This window comes from Lycorma delicatula, chromosome 2, assembly GCF_047948215.1.
Source record: "Lycorma delicatula isolate Av1 chromosome 2, ASM4794821v1, whole genome shotgun sequence".
Taxonomy (NCBI): domain Eukaryota; kingdom Metazoa; phylum Arthropoda; class Insecta; order Hemiptera; family Fulgoridae; genus Lycorma; species Lycorma delicatula.
Window position 1 is genome coordinate 69,798,634 of NC_134456.1, and position 23,377 is coordinate 69,822,010.

Sequence of the window (23,377 nt, forward strand, 5' to 3'; positions counted from 1 at the left end):
TTTTAATGTTGTTAACATGTTTCTGCTACTTGTATTATTTTATATTTAAATAAATTTATGTAAAATTATCTAATATACTACAGGTACAACAGAATCCCAAAGTAGAGGAAAAAACAAGAACACTCTCATCAGTACTTTTAAACTGTTGTTTTTCACCTTTAGTTTTAAGTTATTTAAAATTATGTACATATATATATATCACAGTCATAAATGAAAATTCTTTCATACACATTATGCTATTAGAAAACTTTCTTATAATTACAAAATATCTAATTAAGACTGAAAATGAAATTGTTCTTCAAAAGCGTTGCATGTTGGTTTGAGCTTGATTTTCTGACGTTATTTTTGTGGTTTTTATTATACATTATATAATCAATCGGGGCTAGGTCTAGGATTTTTCTCAAGGTGTTTGTGGTTTAGGCAGTAAAATTCTTATGAAAGAAAGGAAGACATATGGAATATAAGACTAATTAAGAAATTAATTTTTAACAATTTATCTTTATTTATTACAAGATTAAAGATAAATAAGCATTTTTTATTAAATAAATAAATCTTATTTGATTTCGATTTTAAATTTTATTTTATAGATATACATAAAAGATACAATGAACAAAATTACATGGAACTTTTATCTATGTAAAAAAAGTAACATTGGAGCTAGTTATTAAATTATTTCTTTTGTCCATTCAGAGCAAAGGCCTCTTCCCAAATAATCTATGCTTCCCTGTCCAATGCCTGTTTATACCAATCTACTCCTCTCAGCCTCCTTCAAATCATCTTCCCACTCTTTCTTCTGTTTTGCCCTTTTTCCTTTCCCCATAGGAATGTTTCTAAATCATAACTTGTTTTGTCTACTTTCCATCTTCAATTTTACTGAGTGGGCAGCCCATTTCCAATAATGTGCATTCAATTTAATTATCTTTTCACTACCTAAATTTTTTAAGACCATTTTTTAATATACATAGTAAATCCGTGTAATACTCTTATAATTTAAAGATTAATATTTGCTTTGAAAAAGTGATTTTGGTTCAGGAACTAGAAAAAATGTTAATTTGTGTATTTCTTTATTAATGACATATTTTTGTAAATGTGTAGTTATATTTCGCAAAAATAAATGTAAGATTTCATTTAAAATAGATAAACCTACAAAATATATTATTCAAAATTAAGAGGTTAATAAATTTGATCTTTGTGGCATAAATAAAATTAAATATAATGAATGTGATCATGCATATATGAGGGTTATTCAGTAATTAAACAGACTTAACATTTTTAGTGAAGGAAACGCTTAATGCAGGCAATTGAAACTTTTGTGTGTTAGTTGGCAGCATTGTGAAGAGTCTTAGTCAGCTGTTCGATTAATATTTACATAAATATAATTTCTGAAGTCTTAGTTCCGATGGCGTGTCCACTCAAAGGAAATACTTTTGTAGAACAGTTTTCTGTGTTTCAATTTTTACTTACGGAAAGTGAACAACCGTCAAAAATATTCTCTTGGATGAACAAGCAATAAGGCAGTAGTTCCATGAACCATGCAAATTTTTATGCACGGGTGGAAGTGTTTAAAAATGGCAGAAAAAGTGTGACCAACGAGAACTGCTCCGGGCGTCCGGTAATAGTGTCGTCCTCGCCATTAAATTCTCGAATTGATTCATTTATCCAAGAAGACCGATGACTTACAGTTGATCAGATTGCTGAAAATGTTGAGCAAATGTTGGCATAACTAATTCCAATGCCAGCCTCCATGGCGCGAGTGGTAGCGTCTTGGCCTTTCATCCATAAGTCCCAGTCAGGCATGGCATTTTTATACGCTGCAAAAATTATCATTCATCTCATCCTCTGAAGCAATACCTAGCGGTAATCCTGGAGGTTAAAAAAAAATTCCTACATTCAAAACAAACTGAACTACCGTGGAAGGTGGGTTCTCACAGAGCTTACCATTCATCAAAAGCCGAGAGCTTTTGTATTTGTACTAAACTCGTTTCAGTAACCAAGTTGATGCATTTTTGGACAGGATTTTAACCTATGATGAAACATGGATATATCCTTTTGAATCCGAGTCCAAGCGTCAAAGCATGTAGTGGAAACACCCTGAATAGCCTGTCCGTAAGAAATTCAAAACGCAACCATCAGCTGGTAAGGTCACATTAACCATCATTTGGAGTGCCCATGTCCAATTTTTTATGATTATTTGGAAGAGCAACGTACTATCAACAGCCTGTACTACTCGACCATGAGTTAGAACAAAGTCAAGCCCGCATTGAATAGGAAATGTCCAGGATTGCAGAGGAAAGGCCTTTCTTCTGATTTCTTCTTCAAGAAAACGCTCTACCTCATATGGCAAAATGGGAGCTCCTACCTCATCCTTCTTAAAGTTTCGACTTTGCCCCTTCAGATTTTTACCTTTTTGGTCCAATGAAAGAAGCTTTGCGTGCATCAAGTTCAACAACAACAAAAAGGTAAAGAAAAAAGTACAACACTGGCATCGAGACCGACGTAACGAATTCTTCGCTGAGGGGATAAGAAGACTTGTAAAAATATTGGACAAGTGCAGAGAAATTGGTGGAAATTACATCGAAAAGTAGACAAAAAAATTGTGTTTATTTAATAAACTATTTTTGCTGTACAGCTATTTTGTCTGTTTAATTATTGAATGACCCTTGTATATGTAGGAAAAACCACCAGATCATTCATTAAGAGGTTTTCAGAGCACTTTAGTAATTATTAAAAAAGAGGAAATAATACATTTTCTAATGTAACAGATCACCTCATAAAGAATAAGCATTCAATTACTGATATACACAGTAATTTTTAAATAGTAGAAATAAATAAAAGTAATAGAAAGATTGATATTTTTGAAAAATATTATATCAGCAATTTTAAAAATAAACTAATAGATAAACAGACAGAATACAATATGGTTAATTATGTAAATTGTGAAGCAGTCATCATAATCAAATATGTAATCAGAATTTTCACTCATTGTCATTCCATGGTATGGGAAAGACATTTTAATGTTATAAATTATGTTATAAATGCAAATGCATTTTATGTGTAATTCTTAATTTTAACTACTGATGGTGGTTTTGATTTTATAATTGATTAAATTGTATTATTCAGTGCAGTAGAGAAAAAAGTTTTGAAAAAAAATATCTATATTCCAAATTAATAACTTATACTTTCAATCAAAAAAAAAAAATTATTGCTAAAAACTCCAACATTCAATCTTTTTATTGAGGGACTCATGTCTATTGTGCACCTCTGTTTAAAACTGTTATCTCTGTTTTCATATGCCATGCCTGTCAAATCTTTCAGAATTTAGTTTGTAGATTTACTTTTACTGAATACTTATATTTATATATGTTAATTTTATTGTTTCAGCATAAGAAGCAAGTAGAGTTGGAAAATGAACGACTCCAAATAGTCAGAGTTATGTTGGAGCATGAACAGAATTATATGGAAGCCTTACGTAGCAACTTAGCTCGTTGTACAGATTCTTCGCAAGAGGTGAATTTGATGCAACAGTTATCTGGTGCTGAGCGTCGGGTACAAACATTACAGCAGCAGATAGTTGCTCTTACCTCAGCTACTTCTGATAAAGAGGTTAGTGTTAATATATACAGAATGAAGCTTCTTGAATGTGTTTTTTTTTTAAGAAGTGTTTTGGTGTTTGAATGTATAAAGAATATTTTATTAAAGAATTTAATCCAATGTTAGCATTTCTAGTTACCAGAAAAACATTTTAATTACATTGTCAAAAAGCAGATCAAAAAGTAAATTTTTCACTATTAATACATTCATATAATTATCAGCATAATAATTTAACTCCATTCTGTTTTATGTTTTTTCCTAAGTATATAAATTTTTAGGTCAACATTTTTTATACCTGTCGTATATTAAATGGTAACATCTTGTAGTAACAGACAAATTAAAATTTGCTACATTATTTAGATTATAAAACAAGAAGATTACATTCAAAAAATTATTAACAAAAAATTTTATATTAACTCTATACTTACAATAGATTTAAATTTTTATTAATAGATTTAGATGTAACATTTTTTTGAATATGGTTTTTTTGAGTGCATCTCATTTTCTAATCTATTTCAACAGTTTATAGCATAGCTCTTTTTTGGTAGAGTCTAATTTCTATAGATTCTGTTCCATAAATCTCATGGGGCATTATTGTTAAATGAAATCATGTCGATTGTGTATATTGTCGTACTTCAACAATTGATTTAAAAAAAAACAACAGATCACAGTAAATGCTTTTTCTCCTTTTTTTCCTGTCTTTGTGTTCAAATTTTGTTTGTTTCTATACATAAAAAGTAAGCTTTTTACAATAAATTTCTGATTTGTCAGTGTCTGATACATGGTTGTACCTGTGCTGACATGATCAGAGCAATCCATAGATTTCCAAACTCCTTTATGTAAAAGGTATATAATTGTAAGCGTTCAAGTTTTATGCAGACATTAATCGGATTAGACTAATTAGACGGATTTGTGAGCGAGTCCTAATCTGGTAAATGGAGTAAATTTGCTGTCTGGGACAGCAAATAGACTAATAGGCACTTTAATTGTTTCACATCTGTGTAAACATTACATTTTTTACTTTGTTAGCATAATTAATTTTTTTTAAATTTCATACTTTTTAAAAAATTTCGCTTCAAAAAATGTTTATATGATAAAACGTGTAGTATTTAATCACAACAGTAACTTTTTTCTTTTTTTCGCAGAGAAATGAAAATTTCATAATTTGAGTACCACAGTATTCCCTGTAGATCACACAGAAACATATAAAGGATTTAGTGGTCCATAGGGACAGTTAACACTTAAAAAAGTGATATATATATATATTTACATAAATAAATAACTTGATCCACCAAGTACAGAATAAAATTAAATAAAATAGGATCACACCTTGTGTCATTATATATACACAAGAGTACTTTCACGATTTTCTCACATCTTCAGTTGATACAATCTTTTAATTGTTCGTGTAAAATTACACATTATAAATACACAACATTAACATAATAAAATCTTTATAAATAAAATAAAACAAAATTTGTTAAAACTTTGGATATAATCTATTCAAATCAAAATGGAATTAAAATTAAAAAAAAAAAAAATATTTTTTTAAAAAAAGCTTTTATTTAACTAATATTAATATTAATAAAAAAAGATGCAAATTAGAAAAACCGTCTAAAAAGTAAAAAATAAGAATTAAATCAAATTGAGAATTTAAAAAAAAAAAAAATATATATATATATTAACTAATTTAATAATTTAAAAAAATACAAATGCACTGAAAAGTAAAAATAAATTATATAAATATCTAATAAATAACCAATAAATAAAAAATAAATAAATGTAATAATTATTAAATTTTAAAATTAAAAGTAATGAAAATATTTAGTTAAATAAAAGAGGGAGCAGTTTTTATAATTTATTTAAAACAACACAACATTTATTTATACAACAATTAATCTTCAGTTTCATTTTCAATAACGACACGAGGAGGCGGAAAGGTCTGCTGGAACCTTTCCACTTAAGACTGACTAGCTACAAGTAACAAGCTGGGAAAATGTACCCACTCGCTTTCTTTGTACGTGTTCTCACATAGTTGAAGTTCATCTTTGAATTCTGCTTGTAATCTAAGCCAAATTGAACGCACTCTTTCCACTAAAAGTTTCATTTTAATTAATTATGAATTTTTATTTAATGAATTCATAATTATGATTACAATTATAATAATTAATAATTTTTCAGATTGCTGTCAAAAACTTTGTGCAAGATTTTAAAATTTAATTTTTATTTTTAATCTTATTAACCCTTAAAGGTCATCTCGATGCAAATTTGAACCATCACAGAATTAAAACTTGAATTATTTTATTATAGATAAATAAAGTACACACATATACTAAACAACCTCATTAAACAAAAATATATTTTAAATTACAGCAAATGTCTATAAATACTTATCCGAAAAGATTGTTATAAAAACTGCGCCACGCTTTTATTTAACTAAATATTTTCATTACTTTTAATTTTAAAATTTAATAATTATTTATTTTTTATTTATTGGTTATTTATTAGATATTTTGTATAATTTATTTTTTATTTTTCAGTGCATTTTTATATTTGTTAATATATATATATATTTTTTTAAATTCTCGTTTAATTCTTTTTTTTTCTTTTTAGAGGGTTTTTCTAATTTGTTTCCTTTTTTTATTAATGTTAATAATGTTAGTTAAATGAAAGCTTTTTTAAAAAATGATTTTTTATATATATTTTTCAAATATATTTTTGTAATTTTTTTGTTTTTTTTTTAAGACTAAAAAAATAGTAAAAGTATTTATTTTTACACATCGAAGTTACATACGTGTACCAAATTTCAATCATTTTCATATGATAGTTCATGAGAAATGAAAATTTTCAACTAAATGCATGAATTTAGCGTAGGGGTGGGTCATATCAAATTCCGACACCGTAGTAATATATTGTCATCGAAGTTACATACGTGTACCAAATTTCATTGATTTTCATACGATATATCAAAAGATATAGCAGTTGCAAGATTTGATTATTCCTAAAGCAAGTTAAATAAAAGCTTTTAAAAATCTTTTCTTTTAATTTAAAAATTAAGGTTTGAAATCAAAATTAAAGTTAAAAGTTAAAAATTCCATTTATAAATATGTTGTCAAATAATAAAAATATTAATTAAAAGTTAAAATGATAAATTTGTTAAAAAAGAATAAAGAATAAAGAATAAAGAAAAAAGAAAAAAGAATTGCTAAATTTAATAGCAATATATATATATATATTGCTATTAAATTTCTGTTGTATTTTTGATTTAGGAGTAGTTATTTATTATTGACCTCTGTAATCTCGGTAGCATATAATTTATATTTAGTTTTTGGAGTGGAATTTAAAAAAAATTGTACAGGTAAAATTTTACTTTCTTCAAAGTAGTAATAAAAAATTTACCCCAAAATTTTGGACCTAATAACAAATAATGCAACTGTAATTGATCTTGTTATAATCAAGAAAGATTAAGAGAATGTGAAAGTAGCTTATGTAATAAACATTCTACGACTTATCATTATGATAAGAAATATGATTGCTCAAGAATTAGCCATTGAATCATATGCAAAAGTTAAAATTGACAAATTGGAATAAAATGTTATATATAAAAAAAATTTTTTCAACAAGTTGTTACACTTCTACATTTACTGGGAATTGTTTGTTTATGTATTTTTTGAAAAATTAAAATATTGATTTCTTTTTAAAAATAAGAAAAGTATTTTTTTGAATAAAATACTTTAAATTAAACAATTTTAATTGCCTCTAAAGACATTTATAAGATATTTAAAATTGTGATAGAGCTGAAAATCTTCAAAATAAAAATTTTTGTACATGATTTACTCGTTAATGTTTCTTTTGTTGTTACAAATATGCAATTTTAAATATTATTTAAATTAGGAAAACTTTAAATCTTCTTTTATGGTTTTTCATAAAATGTTAAATTGATAGAATATTGGTATAGAATTTATAATTTTATTTGAAAATCAGAATTAAGTTGTTTATATAGCTTGTAACCAACATTTAAAAAAATATTTTAGTAGAAGTTTATTTTAATAGTATGTGAAAAGAAAATCTTCTTAGACTATAAATAAGTATGCCTGTTGCTACCCAATAAATTACTGTCCAATAACTAACTACAAATCATTATACACTAGAATTTTTAGAAGAAAAGTTTAGGTTTAATGATTCTATCAGTGTAATTTTTTCCAGAGTGGTTTTAATTTCTTTACTTATGGTATTTGAATTCATTTTATGTTATGGAACGCAAGTTATCATATTCATTACTGTAATTTATACAATAATTTACATACGTAATGTGTATTCATACAGTAATTTGTATATTTTAGTGCCATTCATAAATGACACTTCTTTGTATTTTTTAATACTTTATTGATAATAGCATTCTGCATTATCAGAAGATGTTCATTTTTATCTTTTATGATTTAGTATTTGCAAATAGATTTTTATGTCAAATGTTGACTATGCTTTACATAACCTAGCTGTTAAAAAAAAAAAGAAAAAAGTTTTGAATAATTTAAATATTTTAAATTAGTTGATATATCACAACTGTGTCATCAGAGGGAGTGAAATGTTAGAAATATTTCATAAAGGTTTGTGCAAGTTAAAACCAAACCGTGCAAAGGGTTTTAATATGTTTTTCTTTTGCCTAAATTAAAGAAAAAGTTAATTAAGTTTTTGATCATTTAAAAAAAAAAAAATTGTTGTAGGGTTTTATTTTTATAATTTGTTTTCGTTCATCAATTTTTTTTTAGAAGGGATTGATCTGCAGAAAATAAAGAAAATTATTAAAAGAAAAAAAAAATATATGATATTCTGTAAATAAAACCTTGTAGCATTATTATCAGAAGCAGAAGTTGTGGATTAGGATATTGATAAAAGTAAAGTCATGCATCTGGTCGACCAGATGCATGAATTTCACATCTTATCATGTAAATGTGTTTTATTTTTTTTAATACTCAAGAGCATTAATGATTTTTCATTTTGCAATTACTCAGTGTCTTTTACCAGACAACATTAGCTTCTATTCCACCCTGTTTGTAAAATTAACATTGCTAATTTTGTTGAGAATCTAGGCAGAATTTGACTGATTTGATTTGATTTTGATACCATCAGCGTTTTAAGAGCTGTTGAAAAATACTAAAAACAATTTGTCTTTCATAAACATGAAGTATAATGGGACAAAAGTATATATCTAGAGCTAACTAATTAAAAAAATTATTGTTCCCTTTAGCACTGATTCACAATTTTCCTGCTGATTATTTTTCTTGTGCTGCTTCATAACAATAACATTTCAAAACAGTACCCCTCTTGTAGTTATTTTTGAGTATCAAATAGACTGGTTGTTTGTTAGTTACTGTATTGATAAAAATTAAGCCTTTTATGGTACACATTTTATTTTGACAATAACTCAGTTGGTGTTTATTTTGGGTTATCAGCAGTGATGCCTTGCTGATTAAAAAAAAGAAGTATGATTATTTAGTGTGTATCTAAATTTTTATAATAGAATAAACCCAATTTCATTTAATAGATTCTTGGTAGTATTCAATCATTCTAAAATATACTTTGAGGTTTGAGGTGTATGTAGGTAAATGTATACTTTGAGGTGTATGTAGGTTTTGTTGTATAAAAATTCTGTTTTTATTCAACCTTCTGTAAATTTAATGTGAAAATATCTGCATGTTTTTATCAACAAAGATTTTCCAGAATAATTAATTGCTGCCTTTCCATTTTCCTCAAAATATAAATTTATATAAAACCTTTATTTGCTGTAACCTTTAACTTTATTTCTAAAGTTATGAGTTTATATGAAGAAAGTTCAAAGCTTTAACTTTGTTTATTTTAAACTAGTATCACTTCTGAATTTTTTATAAAACTAAGAACAGTTTATTTCAAATCTAGGAAATTGTGTGCTGAATTTATTTTTATTTATTGCTCTAGGAAAGAAATTTGTCAAATTTATTATTATTGTTATTTTAAAATTTCCATGTACTAAAAAGATGTAATGATGGCCTTTATTACAATGAGAAGTTTTAACTTTCATGCAAACTTCTTTCTTCATTTTACATTACTTGGACAAATGTAGTTTATGTATACAACTTTTATCAAGAATATGAAATCCTGAAACTCTTCTATTTGTTTGCCTTGACGTAAATGTTTGAGATTACTGAGTTAAACATGATTATATGTATAAAGAAGAAATATAAATACACGCTAATTGAATTTATTTTCTAGTAATATAAGTGGTTATCAGATTTATAATTACATTGATTTTAATTTATAATTCATTAAAATCATTATAATTCATTTATGATTTCATTTTATAATTCATTATTTAATAAAAAATTATAATTAAATCTGTTTACTTCACTAGTATATTTCATTTATTCACCTACTTATTTATCCAGTAATCATAGACCATGATTCACGTTTTCCATGAGTAACCTCCGAATCTCTAACTGCTGAACTTTATAATTCTTTTCTACCTTAACCACGTATCAGTTTTTATTAACTATCTAAAGGCTGGAATGCAATGGGGGATCACATCTAAAATTTCCTGCTCTTAATGTACTAGATTGTTTTTTAGTTCCATGTTTTCTGTTCTCCATTATACTTACTAATTATGTCCTTGGTATTATGAAATGCACATAATATTTTGAAATGAGCTACTCTGGAGACTGCTGAATTATTCTGTTTACTTTTGTCTTTTCTGCCCAGTGTGACAAAATTTTTAGGATAGCTGAGACAGTAAAAGCATAGCTTATGTTACATAGCTTTGTTTATTTATTATCTAATCATTTTGAACAAAGCTCATGGGATACAGGTGATTACAATGAATTTTGTGCTGATAATCATTATCGATTCATTGCAGAGTTACCTGTTTATTCTTACAAGTATTACCTACCATTTCTTACTGTATATCATATGGATATCAAAGTTTCAGCTACATGCTTTTAGAATTTACTTCCTGAACACGTAGTTTATTTCATTTCAGTTAGTTTCTAAAAAGGTAATGAACTAAACTTTATATTTTCTCCCAAGATTTCTAATATATTTTATTTTATAATTAGATTTTTTAATTTCTTTTTTTTTCACTATTGTGTGATGTATTAAAATAGCTTGTTTATGATTATAATTTTTTTTGGGAGAATTTTATTATATATTTTTAAATATGATTGTTATTTGATTTTGTTGTCATAAATCTAAAAAGATTTAATAGTGAATGAAAATAAATTACCTAATCAAAAAGCCTTTTGAGTGATCCTAAAAATGTTATCAGCAATATCAAAGCATATCATTCTATCTATAAAAACATTTTGTAGAATCGTTTCCCTTTATTCACCTCCAGATTTGTTCTGTGCTAATTTACTTCTGAAGTTCCAAAATTGGAATTTATTATGCATTCCATGTATTTTTATGTGATGTAGAATACAGTAATTATTCTATACACTAGCATGTAGATATGGATATTCTCGCAGTAGTGATTATTTTGTTCTTTGTTTTCTTGATGTTGGAAATGCATAGTTCACATTTTCTGTATTCCTGTTTTTCTTTTGTTTAATAACAATAATACGTTTGTTCCTGTTGATATGTTTATTTATTTGGTTGTATCTAATATGTGTTTTTAAGAAACACATATGAATTAAATTCACAGGAATTGAATCCAGGTATTTTGGTGTATCTACTACTTGAGATAGTGTGAAGTTAACTGTCTTTAATGGAAAAAAAATGTATAATAATTTTTAACATTTTCCTTTGTTTGAGAACTTCTTTCATATTGATAGTGGTCATTTGTTAATCATCTGATTGCTTATTAATCCCAAAAGTATTTCAATGTTAGTGCTGTTAAATTTAGTTGTAATTTAAATGAAAAATAAACAGACATATGGAGTTAAGATATTTTTTCAACTTTTTAACCTGGTCCAAATTAAATATTATAGTCAATAAAAATTTTGTTTAGTAATATTCAGATGAGAAACATATTGCATTAGTTATGATTTGTATTAGTTAAAAAACTTTCTTTTCATTTTATAATTCCATTATTAACTCTTAATATATTTTTAAGAATTTGTTTAATCAAATAATTGTTTACTAAAGTGGAGAATTATTCCATCTTTTTTAAATATTTCTTTTTTTTTAGAAAAACAATTTTATTTCTTGTTGAAATGACACTGGTGTTTATATTGAAGCTAGGAATCTTAATGCATACTTTTGGATTTTTTTTCTCTTTAGTAGTTTTTATGATATGTAGCTTAAGACTTTCATTAGAACATTTGAAAGGTATCATAGATTAAACAGAGTGAATACATAGATAAATGTTGTATTTAAAATATTATTATCTGAATTTTAGTTTTTGAATATGATAGGTATTTTTACCTTTTATTTATTATTTTTTGTATGAAGTATGTATATATACACGAATGGTTTTTTTTTCATTTTTTATTGTAACAATTGTTCTTGAAATCTAAATATAGTTTGTTTTTAATGGTTGACATTGTTTTGTTTTTTGTTCATTTTGTTAAAGCAAAACTAAAATAAATCCTATTTTAAATAAATTTTGTGATTTTGATTTTTGAAAAACTGTCCAAGTCTTTGTTTCTTCATCCAATTTTTAGATGCATTTTTTTTTTTTGTAGTTAATCTATAAATAAATAACATTTAATGGGATATTAGGTACTAGTACATAGTACTTAAAAACATAAACTTTATTGTCGCAAGATAATCTTTTAGTTGTTACATGGCAAATAAAATGCATTAAATTTTGCATGCAGTTGTCTATTGACTGTCGTTTGATTGAAAAATCTTTATTAATTGATCTTCAAGAGTATTTCTGCTTTTTTGGTGTGTTTTACTAGTATTTTTTATTGTGTATGTAACTTTTACTTATAATTTGATGTAGTGCACTAAAGTTTGAAGTATTCTAGCAAGTGGCAAATGAAAAACAACATTCACATTCTCAGTGACTTATTCCATTAGCAATAAATACTAAGTAATTATAGTAATAGTATTGTTGTATGGAAGTAATATTACTTTTCATAAATTGTAAGTTATCAGATAATTACTTACTTTCATCATCATAACTATTTTGTCATAACATGAACTCATTATCACAATCTTCCCTTATTTTTAGTAATGCTACATCATCATTTTCCTCACATCCTTCATTATCAAGAAATGAAATTTTTTTACCTAATAATTTTTCTTAATCACACACGAAGTCAAGAAAAAATAGCAATAATATTATAAATACAGAAAGAATTTAAAAAAAATTATACACTTGTTGATGAAAAACATCATAATGTTCAACAAACTTGAGGTAAATTATAACAACAGGAAATAAATTATAACTATCAAATACCCTTCAAAATAGAAAATCATGCAGTTAAAACCACGTATTTTCACACATATTTGCTATGTTGAGTTAGAAATAAACAATTTTTTATATTTAATAAACAAGAAAAAAAATATATGAGGTCAGTGATTCATTGTTATTTCATATATTGGCTAAAGGATGGCAGATTGCAAACTGCCATATTTACAAGCAAATAGATTAATTATTAAAGTAAACTGAGAATAGTGTTGTATAATGGTGTGTAATTACTTTCATGAAACTTCAATTTCAACTTGCTAAAAACATTATCTGGTTGATAAAAGTTTTTTTTTAACAGTCTTAGATATTTAGAAAAATGGTATACTAGATTAGTATTTGGTTACATTTTGGTTTTGTATGATGGATTTGTCACGTAGCTCAATGAAAAGTCTGTGGACTCTATATTCCTACTTGATAACTCGACTACTGTGCTCATCTTGAAGGATTACTATAACTAAGCAACCCTAAATGGTGTCATTAACACTGGAGTATTGTAAAACTATTTATTAGTTACATTAGCCCTTTTAACATGTTTAGAAATGAAAAGAATTATTCTTTCTTTGAAATTATTCTTCATTAGGTGTTTTATGGTTAAGCGATTAGTTATTGACACAGTGATACAGTGTTTTATTCCCTATTCTGTTGGTTTAAATTATCTGAATATTTCTTTAATATTTATAAAATTGAAGGGAATTTGATTGATTAATGCAATATTCTAGATATCTCCTGATATTTACAATGCAGCAGCTTTCATGTTTCATGGCCAATAAACACCTGTGTTTCCCTTGTGTAATAAGTCTACCTGTTAGTTATTTGTCCATGAATCGATGGGCAAGAATTCATTGTTAACTAGAACCGTAGAACTGAACAGTGGCCAGGGATGGTAATCAGGAATCTGTTAGTGTTATAATATTGTGATTTTTAATTTTAATTCGCCAATTGATTAATTTGTTTTTATAATTATTATGTTTAATTAATATTTTGATAACATTATTTATTTATATATGATAGTTTTCTCTAATTTTTCAGAATTTTAGTTTCTTATTCCTCAGTTTTCATTAACAACAGTAAAACCTCAAATTACTGGATACTCTTTTATATAGCATTGGTAATACGGTGTTCTATTTCACAGTTTTACAAGATTAATTGATATTTTGGCAGTTTATGCATTAAAGTTTTGATTGTCAAGGATGTAGATGTTACTTTCCAAAATAATTTGCAAATGAGTATTTAATGACTATTTCTTTCTGCATGATACACCTTCATATCAAATGAAATTGATATAAAATTCCATTTGTTGGCTGAATGATTGTGTTGCATGTTTTTAAATGAGATAATTATAAATTACCCCATTTCCTTACAATAAAGAGATTGATTTAATTTGAATATTATTGCTCTTAATATTTTTTGTCCTCTCATTTATTTCAATGTCTGTGTGAAGACATTGAATGTAGTATATGTATTTATTATATATGTGTGTAATACATATATTTATATATTAATTTGTTTATAAAATATGATTGAAACATACTGTACATAAATTTATGTGTTTATATACTCGTAAATAACTTTAAAATGTTATTTCTTTGTAAATATTCTAATTTAATATTGCTCAGCTTGCTTATTTTATGATTCTTTTTAAAGATTTCTTTTTATTTACTTTACTGCTTAATCTTTTTTTAAATTGTATATTTATTTTTGGGAATGTCATAAAACATTTAAGAAAATTAATTTGGTATTTGTATTGTTGGCAAAAGGTTCCTGTACCCATAGGATTATTTAATGCTAATAAATTATGTACAACATGAAGTTCATTTAAGTTCTTATGAATTGAAATTTAGAAAGTTATTACAATACATATTCCCTTTTTCATTTTTAATATTTATGTCAAAAACTTTTATCTGCTCTGATGACATTTAGATATCATTTTATTTTAGATAGTTGTCATGGTGTACAACAAAATGTATTTAAAAAGTATTTTTAAAAAAATGTTTGATTGTTTTTCACATTTTCTTAGTTCTTTTTAAAAATAAAATAGGCTTTTGCAATATATTTAACCAAATTATTTATACATTTACTTTTTTGTTTTCATTGTTAAATTTGTTACAATAAGAAAAATAATAAGGTTGTTCTTTGACAAATAAACAGAATGGTTATTCCTTCTGATTCCTTGTAAGCTGAAATTATGGTTTCCTGAAAGCAAGTTTGACATTACTGTTACTAACAGTCTTTTTTGATAGTATTGTAAAAGCAAGTTTTTAAATTGAATTATCGTGTATAACATTTAAGAAATTTTTAATTGCATATTTTTTAAATTAAATTATCGGTTCCACTATATAAGTTCAAAGACTGTGCGTGGATATATGGAATGGTAATTACGCAGGGCATGAAAACTGCCAAGACATTAAAATTCAGGATCTTTTGGATGAAAAACTAAAGTGTTTCCACTCCGCCATGGAGATTGGCATTTTAAATAATTTTCTTTTTTATTATTATGCATTTTAATGTTTGTTAGTCTCTTCATTAGATGTGATGTGCATGACATTTTACTTAAAATGTATTGAATTATCAAAAGGGACTTGCTAAATAAAAATGCACAGTAATCTTTTAATAAAACAATTTATTGGATTAAATTTATCCAGTTCTTATTAAATGGAATAACTATATTGTATGTAATAGGCTTTGATTCACCTGACTTAATAGGAAGTAAGAGTACTTGATTAGGTCTACAGGAAGTCTTTCCTACAACGTAATTATTAAGAACAAAGTATATCATGAACTCATTGAGTGTTTAAACCAAAATCTACAGAATACGACCATGGAGGAAAGGAATCAAGGATAAGAGAATGGAATAAATTGTGAGAAAGAATGATCAACTTAATGAGGAGCTAGTGAAGAAGATAAATAAAATTATAAAACAGAATAATTCCAGGTAGTGGACATCCATTTGCAAATACTGAGCACGTAAATCCTGGAGGGAGTGGCAAATAATGAAAAATAATTTTTTATTATTGCACTTGTATGTGTATACTGCAAACAAATTTTCCTTGAGGTACTAAACTGCTCTAAGAATAGGTTCAGGCTTTTAAAAGAAAACTGTTGCCAAAGTTCCACAAGAGAATTAGTGTGAAGTAAAGAACATTTGCTTTGTTAATTTTTTCTTTTAAGTTTGAACAAAATTTACCTCATTTTTTATATTATTATTATAATACTTAATTATTTATGCATATCATTCATCATATATTAACTAACAGATAAAAAAAAATAAATGAATCCATCAGTACCTGGTTTTTAGCTTCCTTCATAAATAACATTCAGTGCAATTTTCTTAGTAATCTTTAATTTAATTAATTGAGGCAGAAGTTGATATCTTGTTAACATTATTTGTTTTCTAATTCACTTATTTACCACAAGCCTTTTATACAAGCACTCCAAGTAGCTGAAACCGGTAACAGTATAACAGTTACCTCTATCTTAACTGTGTGAGCTCTTTCTGTTCAGTGTTGCTTAATACACTTAATAGTTTAACTAGTGTTAAGTTTTTGTATTCATGTGCATATACCGGTTGTTAGCTTGAATGCTTGTTTACGATTTTTAGCATTGTGACAATTAAATTTTGATCAAAGATGTATTTAGCTTATAATGTAAAACCTTTACAGTTGATAAGCATATCGTATAATATAAAATATTTAATGATTGGTACCTAGTTAGTATGATTAATTTTCATAATAATGAAAGTTTATTTAATATGTAGATTTGAAATATATTGAAAATTTGATTTATTTCGGTGTTGTATTACATTTTGTTTTGCTGTTAAAGCAATTTTGGCCAGAATAAAGGTTTTTAATTTTAAGTTGTTTATTTATGTATTTACGTATCATGTATATAACTATTTTTCTTTAAATACAAACAATTTGTTTGTTATATTTAATTTTTATCATTTAAATGAAAACTTAAACTTTAATATAACCAATAGCTACATATTTTTTATTAGATGGATGGATTTTCAGTCTGATTATGTTTGTCTGATTATGTATGTCTGAATTTTGTCATAAGTAGGCCTCTGTACAATTTCCTGCCTAATCTATAAATTATGCTTAAAGCTTACTCAAATCTATTTGATTCATTTTGATTATAATTTTATATAATGTTGTTTTTTTGTGTGTACATTTTATAGTTTTTCCTCAAAAGTTTATTAAACATTTTCATCATCAGTACCTGTTTGGCATTATTTGATTACATATGTTTTTCAGGCAATAATCTGATTGTTCGCTGTTAAAAGAAAAAAAAAACACTAAGAACTGCCAATTCTAGTATTTTTTCTTTTTTTAATGTTTTTTGTGATAGGTTGAGCAGTTATGGGAACTTGGTGATTTTGGTCAAAATCACTTTTATTACCATTTTGAAAGAAGAGAAAGATTAAGACTTATTGAGTATTCAGCTGTACATTAAATTAAGACAACTTCTAATTTAAACTAACATTTTTAAATATTTTACTTCCATCAGATCAAAGGAATATTACTTATGACAGTTCCTTTGTATCACTGTACTTAAAAATAGAACAATATGCTTCACTCTTACATTGATATTTGAATCTAAATACTAAAATAAATATAGGATATTTTAATCCCGCATACTGAAATTGTAAGGTACCTGAGTTTTCACTTGGATTGTCATTTGATGTGGAAGGTACACACGAGGGAGAAGAGAGAGCAACTTAATCTGAAATTCAAGGAAATGTACTAGTTGCTGGGCTGGAGATTATCTGTGTGTAATAAGCTAATTTTATACTCTGCAATTTTGAAACAAATATGAACATGTAGCATCCAACTACAGGGCATGGCAAGCAAGACAAATGTTGAAATTGTTCAGCAGTTTCATAACAAACTAGCCAGGTGTGTAGCTGAGATTTGCCAAAAACAGTGAAATCCATGAATATTTGGGTGTATGGTACAACAAGGAAGGAATGCAGCGTTTCAGTTTGAAATATGAACTTAAGCTAAATCACCACGTTAACTAGTTGGCTGTAAACTTTCTGGAACAGTGAGGATGTTAGAAGACAAGCAGCTAAATGTTCTGGACCTTAGTAACTATAATGTAATTACAGCTGCTGTGTGTCGTACATTAATTAATCAATTCTTCATTCCCTTCCACTCTGTATCTGTTTTCACATACATTTTTCTTTTTTGATTTATCTTTTTATTTTCTAAGTTTTTTCATCAATCTGCCATTTTGTGATTCTTCTTATTGTTATTTGTTTTCTATTATACTTCCTCCATGTGCGTTATAATTCACAAGTTCTTTATGGCACTAGTATGTAATTTTTTGGAATTCTCAATGCAGATTCCTTTTTAATATGTATTTAAGTGATATAATTTACTTACGGTTTCAAATAAAAAATTAACCGATTGTAAATGAAATTAAAAAAAATATATAAGAAATATGTATTTCCACTTTATAACACAATTAGCAATTGCTGATAATGTCTCATAAAAGTTGAAAATGAGGAAGATCATCATAATTTAACAACCAACTCCTTCAAGAAGACATAACTTTTGTGGAGTCAAGAGGTGTGGTTAATCATATTTTTTAATTCGGTTAATAGTAGTAGGTTCTGGTTAATATAATTACTTTTAATCTCTAATATTATATTTTTAAGATTTAGTAGATTAATATTCATTGTATTGTAAAAATTTAGTATTGTTAGTTTTTACAATTCATACGTATTCTATTGTATGTATAGCCCCCATTTGTTTTATTAAACAATTTAATTAAATAATTAAAGGAAAAACTCTTCATTTTGTGATATCGGTGAAACATACCTTATTAAAAAATGGAATAATCAAGTTATTCTTTTATAACTTAACATATTATTTAGTGATAAGTTCCTGTAGGCGGTTTATTTTTTCTTAAAATATTACTAATCTAATTTTTTTAGATACAGAGTTTAAATTTTATAAAAAATAAAATTATATCTATAGTGGCCAGAGAAAAACTAAATTGTTCTTTTAAAATAAACCTACTTATACTGTATAATAGTATATTCTATATTAAAAAAAAAAAAGATTCTTATGAGTGAATCTAATATCTAACATACGATGAAATAGTTTGATTATAACAAATTTCCATACAAATATGAGTCAGAATGAATAAAAAAAAAGGTGCGACTGCATGATAAAATCTAAAATAGAGATTTAAATCCAGGATTGTATAAGATCTTAATGATCCAGACATTTATTTGTCACACGCTTAATACATAATTAATGACTAGATTCAAAGGTAAAACAATATTAGAATGCACAATATATTGCCACATTAAGTAATTATGAAGTCAATATTTGTCCCATATTGTTAAGCGTTAGTATCTCTCGTTTATTGTTTACTTACCTGACTGTATTAGTGAGGTCATCAAGCTACTACATTCTCTGTTGTTTCTCAAGTCGGGGATGACATCATTGCTATATGAAGGAACTGTCACATAACTGTTATTTCACACGCGTTTACACACACACACACACACACACTCTTTCTGTTATTTATTTATTCATTGTTGCCAATTTTTATTTCGACTTATTTTATGCCAATTTATATTTATTGTACGAAAATACTATATAATATTTTAAATAATTTCAGTTAAAGAAAAGTTAATATAATATCTTTTATAATTATGATAAAAGGGATTTAATTGTTTAAAACAGCATTAGTATTTGTTATTATCATTATCCATAATTAATTTTTTATTTTAATTTTCTGTTTTATTTCTGGAAAATTCAAAATGAGAATTGTTGCATTTGCATGTAATACAATACCGGCTGTATTTAAATTATGCTTATTTATAATTTGATGTATGATTAATTCATATACAAATAACTGTCACGTATAATATATTTATTATAGTTTCTATTGCTATTTTCTGGGAATGAGCTTGCACAATGCTAAAAACTTGATTAGAATCCTTTTTCTCAGCTTCTCCTTTTTTAAATGTAATTATATAAACTGCATAGATAGAAGTATATTTTGAATTTTCATCGCCATCATCCATCACCTCATCATTTCTAATTTGATCTCTGATATTGCGTTTATCGTAAATATAGTAGGTTTATCGTAATAAGTATTCTTATTGACTGTTGCCTAATTTTGAATCGGTTGCTTTTAGGTGAACCACTTGATGTCCAGTTTTTATTGATTTACACAGAGAGGTTTAGGATTAGCCAAAGTAGTCTTTCTATTAACAGTATTGACAGTAAAAAATGTACATATCTTTTAATTTCAGGAGTATTAGACACTTGAGTATTGTTTATTTCATAAGTTAATAGGCTAATGAGATTTATTCTGATTTAACATGATACAGTTACACAATACAGAAGTGTAGTGGAAGTTTATTTTACCAATCTCTAGACTATGAAGACATACGACTATGAAGACAGTCAACTACAGTCAGTTTAGTTTCACTATACAGTTGGCAAACATTGTGTTGCTTAGGACACCTAGATATAAAATGAGATAGTATGGATTGTCGATATGTATTGGCTGATCCCAAAAATAATTAATACTTACTCGTTTAAGCTCAAAGACATTACTTTGAGATTAACATGAATTGCCTATCTAGATCGGATTACCATTTGAAATTATTAATTTGTACCAATCAAACCCGATAAAATCAAGAAAGTTATTTCATTCTCCATTCATAAAAAGCTTACAGAAAAAAAATTAAACTGATAATAATTAATTACAATATCAACAAGAATCTAAACTATTTTCATTATGTTTTTGTGGACGATTTAAAAATTCGTGGTGAATCTTAAGGATTTTTATTCTTAAATTTGGTCTGTGGCTAATTAAAATGATGGATTCATCTAAAACTACCTTACCTTTTGTATACAGCAATTTAATTTGAAATACTGAAAATTGGGTATTAAAATGCAGTAAACCAGAGAAGCTTTTTATTTTTATCGACCGTATGGGTTTTATACTTTTGCATCTATTAATTTAATTACAAATCGTTAAAAGTGCATTTATTACCAAAATACTATTTTATTTTTTGTTAGTAATCCAAAGGTTTGGTGAGGTCTTCAGACAAATTTAAGTCTTTGATGAAATAACAAATAATAAAAATGTGTTTCATTATTGCTTTTCCATTAATATCGTACTTTTGATATTTTTCTAAAATCAATATAGATATATTAAACTTTACTAACAAGTCAGAAAGTAAGAATTACGTTCTGATAAATTTAATATACGATTTGAAGGTGAAATCTGTGCAATAGGCATACTGTAGAAGTTTACTTATTGGATTCCTGTTTTTATCACGTTATACTTTTGCTATAACATTATTGTTATTTATAATAACATATAAATATATAACATTTTGTTATTTATTATAACAAAAGAAGACATATGTATTTTTAACCAAGATGAATAAAGAATATGTATGTATTATAAAACGAATTAATGGCTGCTCTGTTTTATTGTATTTTTAACAACCTTTAAAAACAAAATCGTCGATAACATAAAAAAAGAACACGGGAAAACTTCATTTCCGAGTTCTGTAAATTCGGCAAAACGAGTTTTAAAATATGGGATTTTATCTTTCCCTTTACAAAATGTGTAGCGGTTTCATTGATCATTGATTATTTCTGTGGTGGTAAATTTAAAAATAGAATATATATATATTCTTTTTTATAACATATATATATATATATATATATATATATATATATATAATCGAAATTATTTTTTTACTGTAAGAACTAACAAATTCAAATAAGTTACCATCTGTAAGTTGGAAGAGTTGTTGAAAAGAAACAGTGAATTTAATTATAATAGAAATTTATTGCAATTTTCCAGTAAGCCGCATGTTTACGTTGCATCAGCGTAGCGTTCTCGTATCGAAGGCACAATCAATCACACTGTCTAGAGATGCATTAGTTTCATATTCCCAATATCATCAATTTTTTCGTTATTTTATTTCAATAATCTGTATGAAATGATTTCTAATACGGTTTTTAATTTATCATTTCTATATAATATTATGCATATTTGTGTGTGTGTGTGTGTGTGTGTGTGTGTGTGTGTGTGTGTGTGTGTGTGTGTGTGTGTGTGTGTGTGTGTGTGTGTGTGTGTGTGTGTGTGTGTGTGTGTGTGTGTGTGTGTGTGTGTGTGTGTGTGTGTGTGTGTGTGTGTGTGTGTGTGTGTGTGTGTGTGTGTGTGTGTGTGTGTGTGTGTGTGTGTGTGTGTGTGGTGTTTAGAGGGGGGTCAATTATATTGCTGTACATTGAAAAAATGTAAAATAATTTTACATCTACATACGTAATCAGATTTAAAGTGTTTTATTACGGAAGATTACTATTTGAAGTTATATGATGAAGGCTTAGTCGATATTTACGGATTGATTTTTTTTATCAGGTAGTTTATTGATCTAAAATAATTCACATTCTTTTATCAAATACTACTCTCAGTTATATGTGTTTATAGATATTTTATAAATGCAGATATTTCTTTTTTATAGAGGATAATATTGTAGGATCATTATTTCAGTAAGCAAAGTAGGCAAAACAAGTTATGTTTTGCTTGCTTATCGATGACTCATTGGGGAAAAACTTTAACAAATGTAAACATTAATTACTGTACGTTATTATTCAAACAATTTTTTTTTATCAAGAACTAGGTACTTAGATCTTTTTCTTAGGAAAAAAATAATAAAAATTATTTTTAATACGTACTATTATTTTTTTAAATGCGTATTACTTAAATATTGTTTCACTTTTCGGCTTCAAACGGCTTAACAATTGAGTTAAGATTGTTGAAGTAGGTTACGCAGTTACAGAATGTTCGCGATTTCCTTTCTCAAGTTAACATCTTTTGAAACTAAACGAACATTTTTAAATTACCTATTCGATTTTCTTTTTATATCATATACGTACATATTTTCTAATTCTGATATGAAACTGTTTACTACTGTTCAAAAATCATTTCAATACGGTAACTGGAAAGGGAAATATCTAGGTTTTCCTGGAGGGAATTCTGCTGCTGAAACGACCTGAATTATGATAAGGGTTAAGATAAAAGTTTTAACATAATGTTTTAACATATTTTAACATAATGTTAACCGAATATTTTACAAAAATGTTTTATCGATTTTATTGATCACGGAAATTGCATATGTTAACAGGATGTATAATCCCTTCATTTAAAAGTTGTAAAGAATAACGGATTCAAATTTTCAGCAGAGAAAACGTGCTGTGTACACTTCTGTAGGAAAAGAATTCCTCATTGTAATCCTGTTTTGACCATCGATGAATATCCGATTCAGTACTTGAGGTAATGCACGCTTTTTAGGTCTATTATTAGATAAATTACTAAGTTGAGGACTGCTTATACACGATTTGAATGTTAGATCCA

At 26.4% G+C, this 23,377-nt stretch overlaps 1 protein-coding gene across 6 annotated transcripts in view; it reads left to right on the forward strand.

The window, feature by feature from the left end:
• The window catches only part of RhoGEF2 (Rho guanine nucleotide exchange factor 2), a 1,010,441-nt gene that overhangs the window by 232,458 nt on the left and 754,606 nt on the right, over window positions 1–23,377 (forward strand). For all 6 annotated transcript variants that reach the window (XM_075355529.1, XM_075355530.1, XM_075355526.1 and 3 more), the window contains one exon: window positions 3,382–3,603. In XM_075355529.1, coding sequence (XP_075211644.1) covers window positions 3,382–3,603 — 222 coding nt within the window. The remainder of the gene's footprint in view (window positions 1–3,381; window positions 3,604–23,377) is intronic.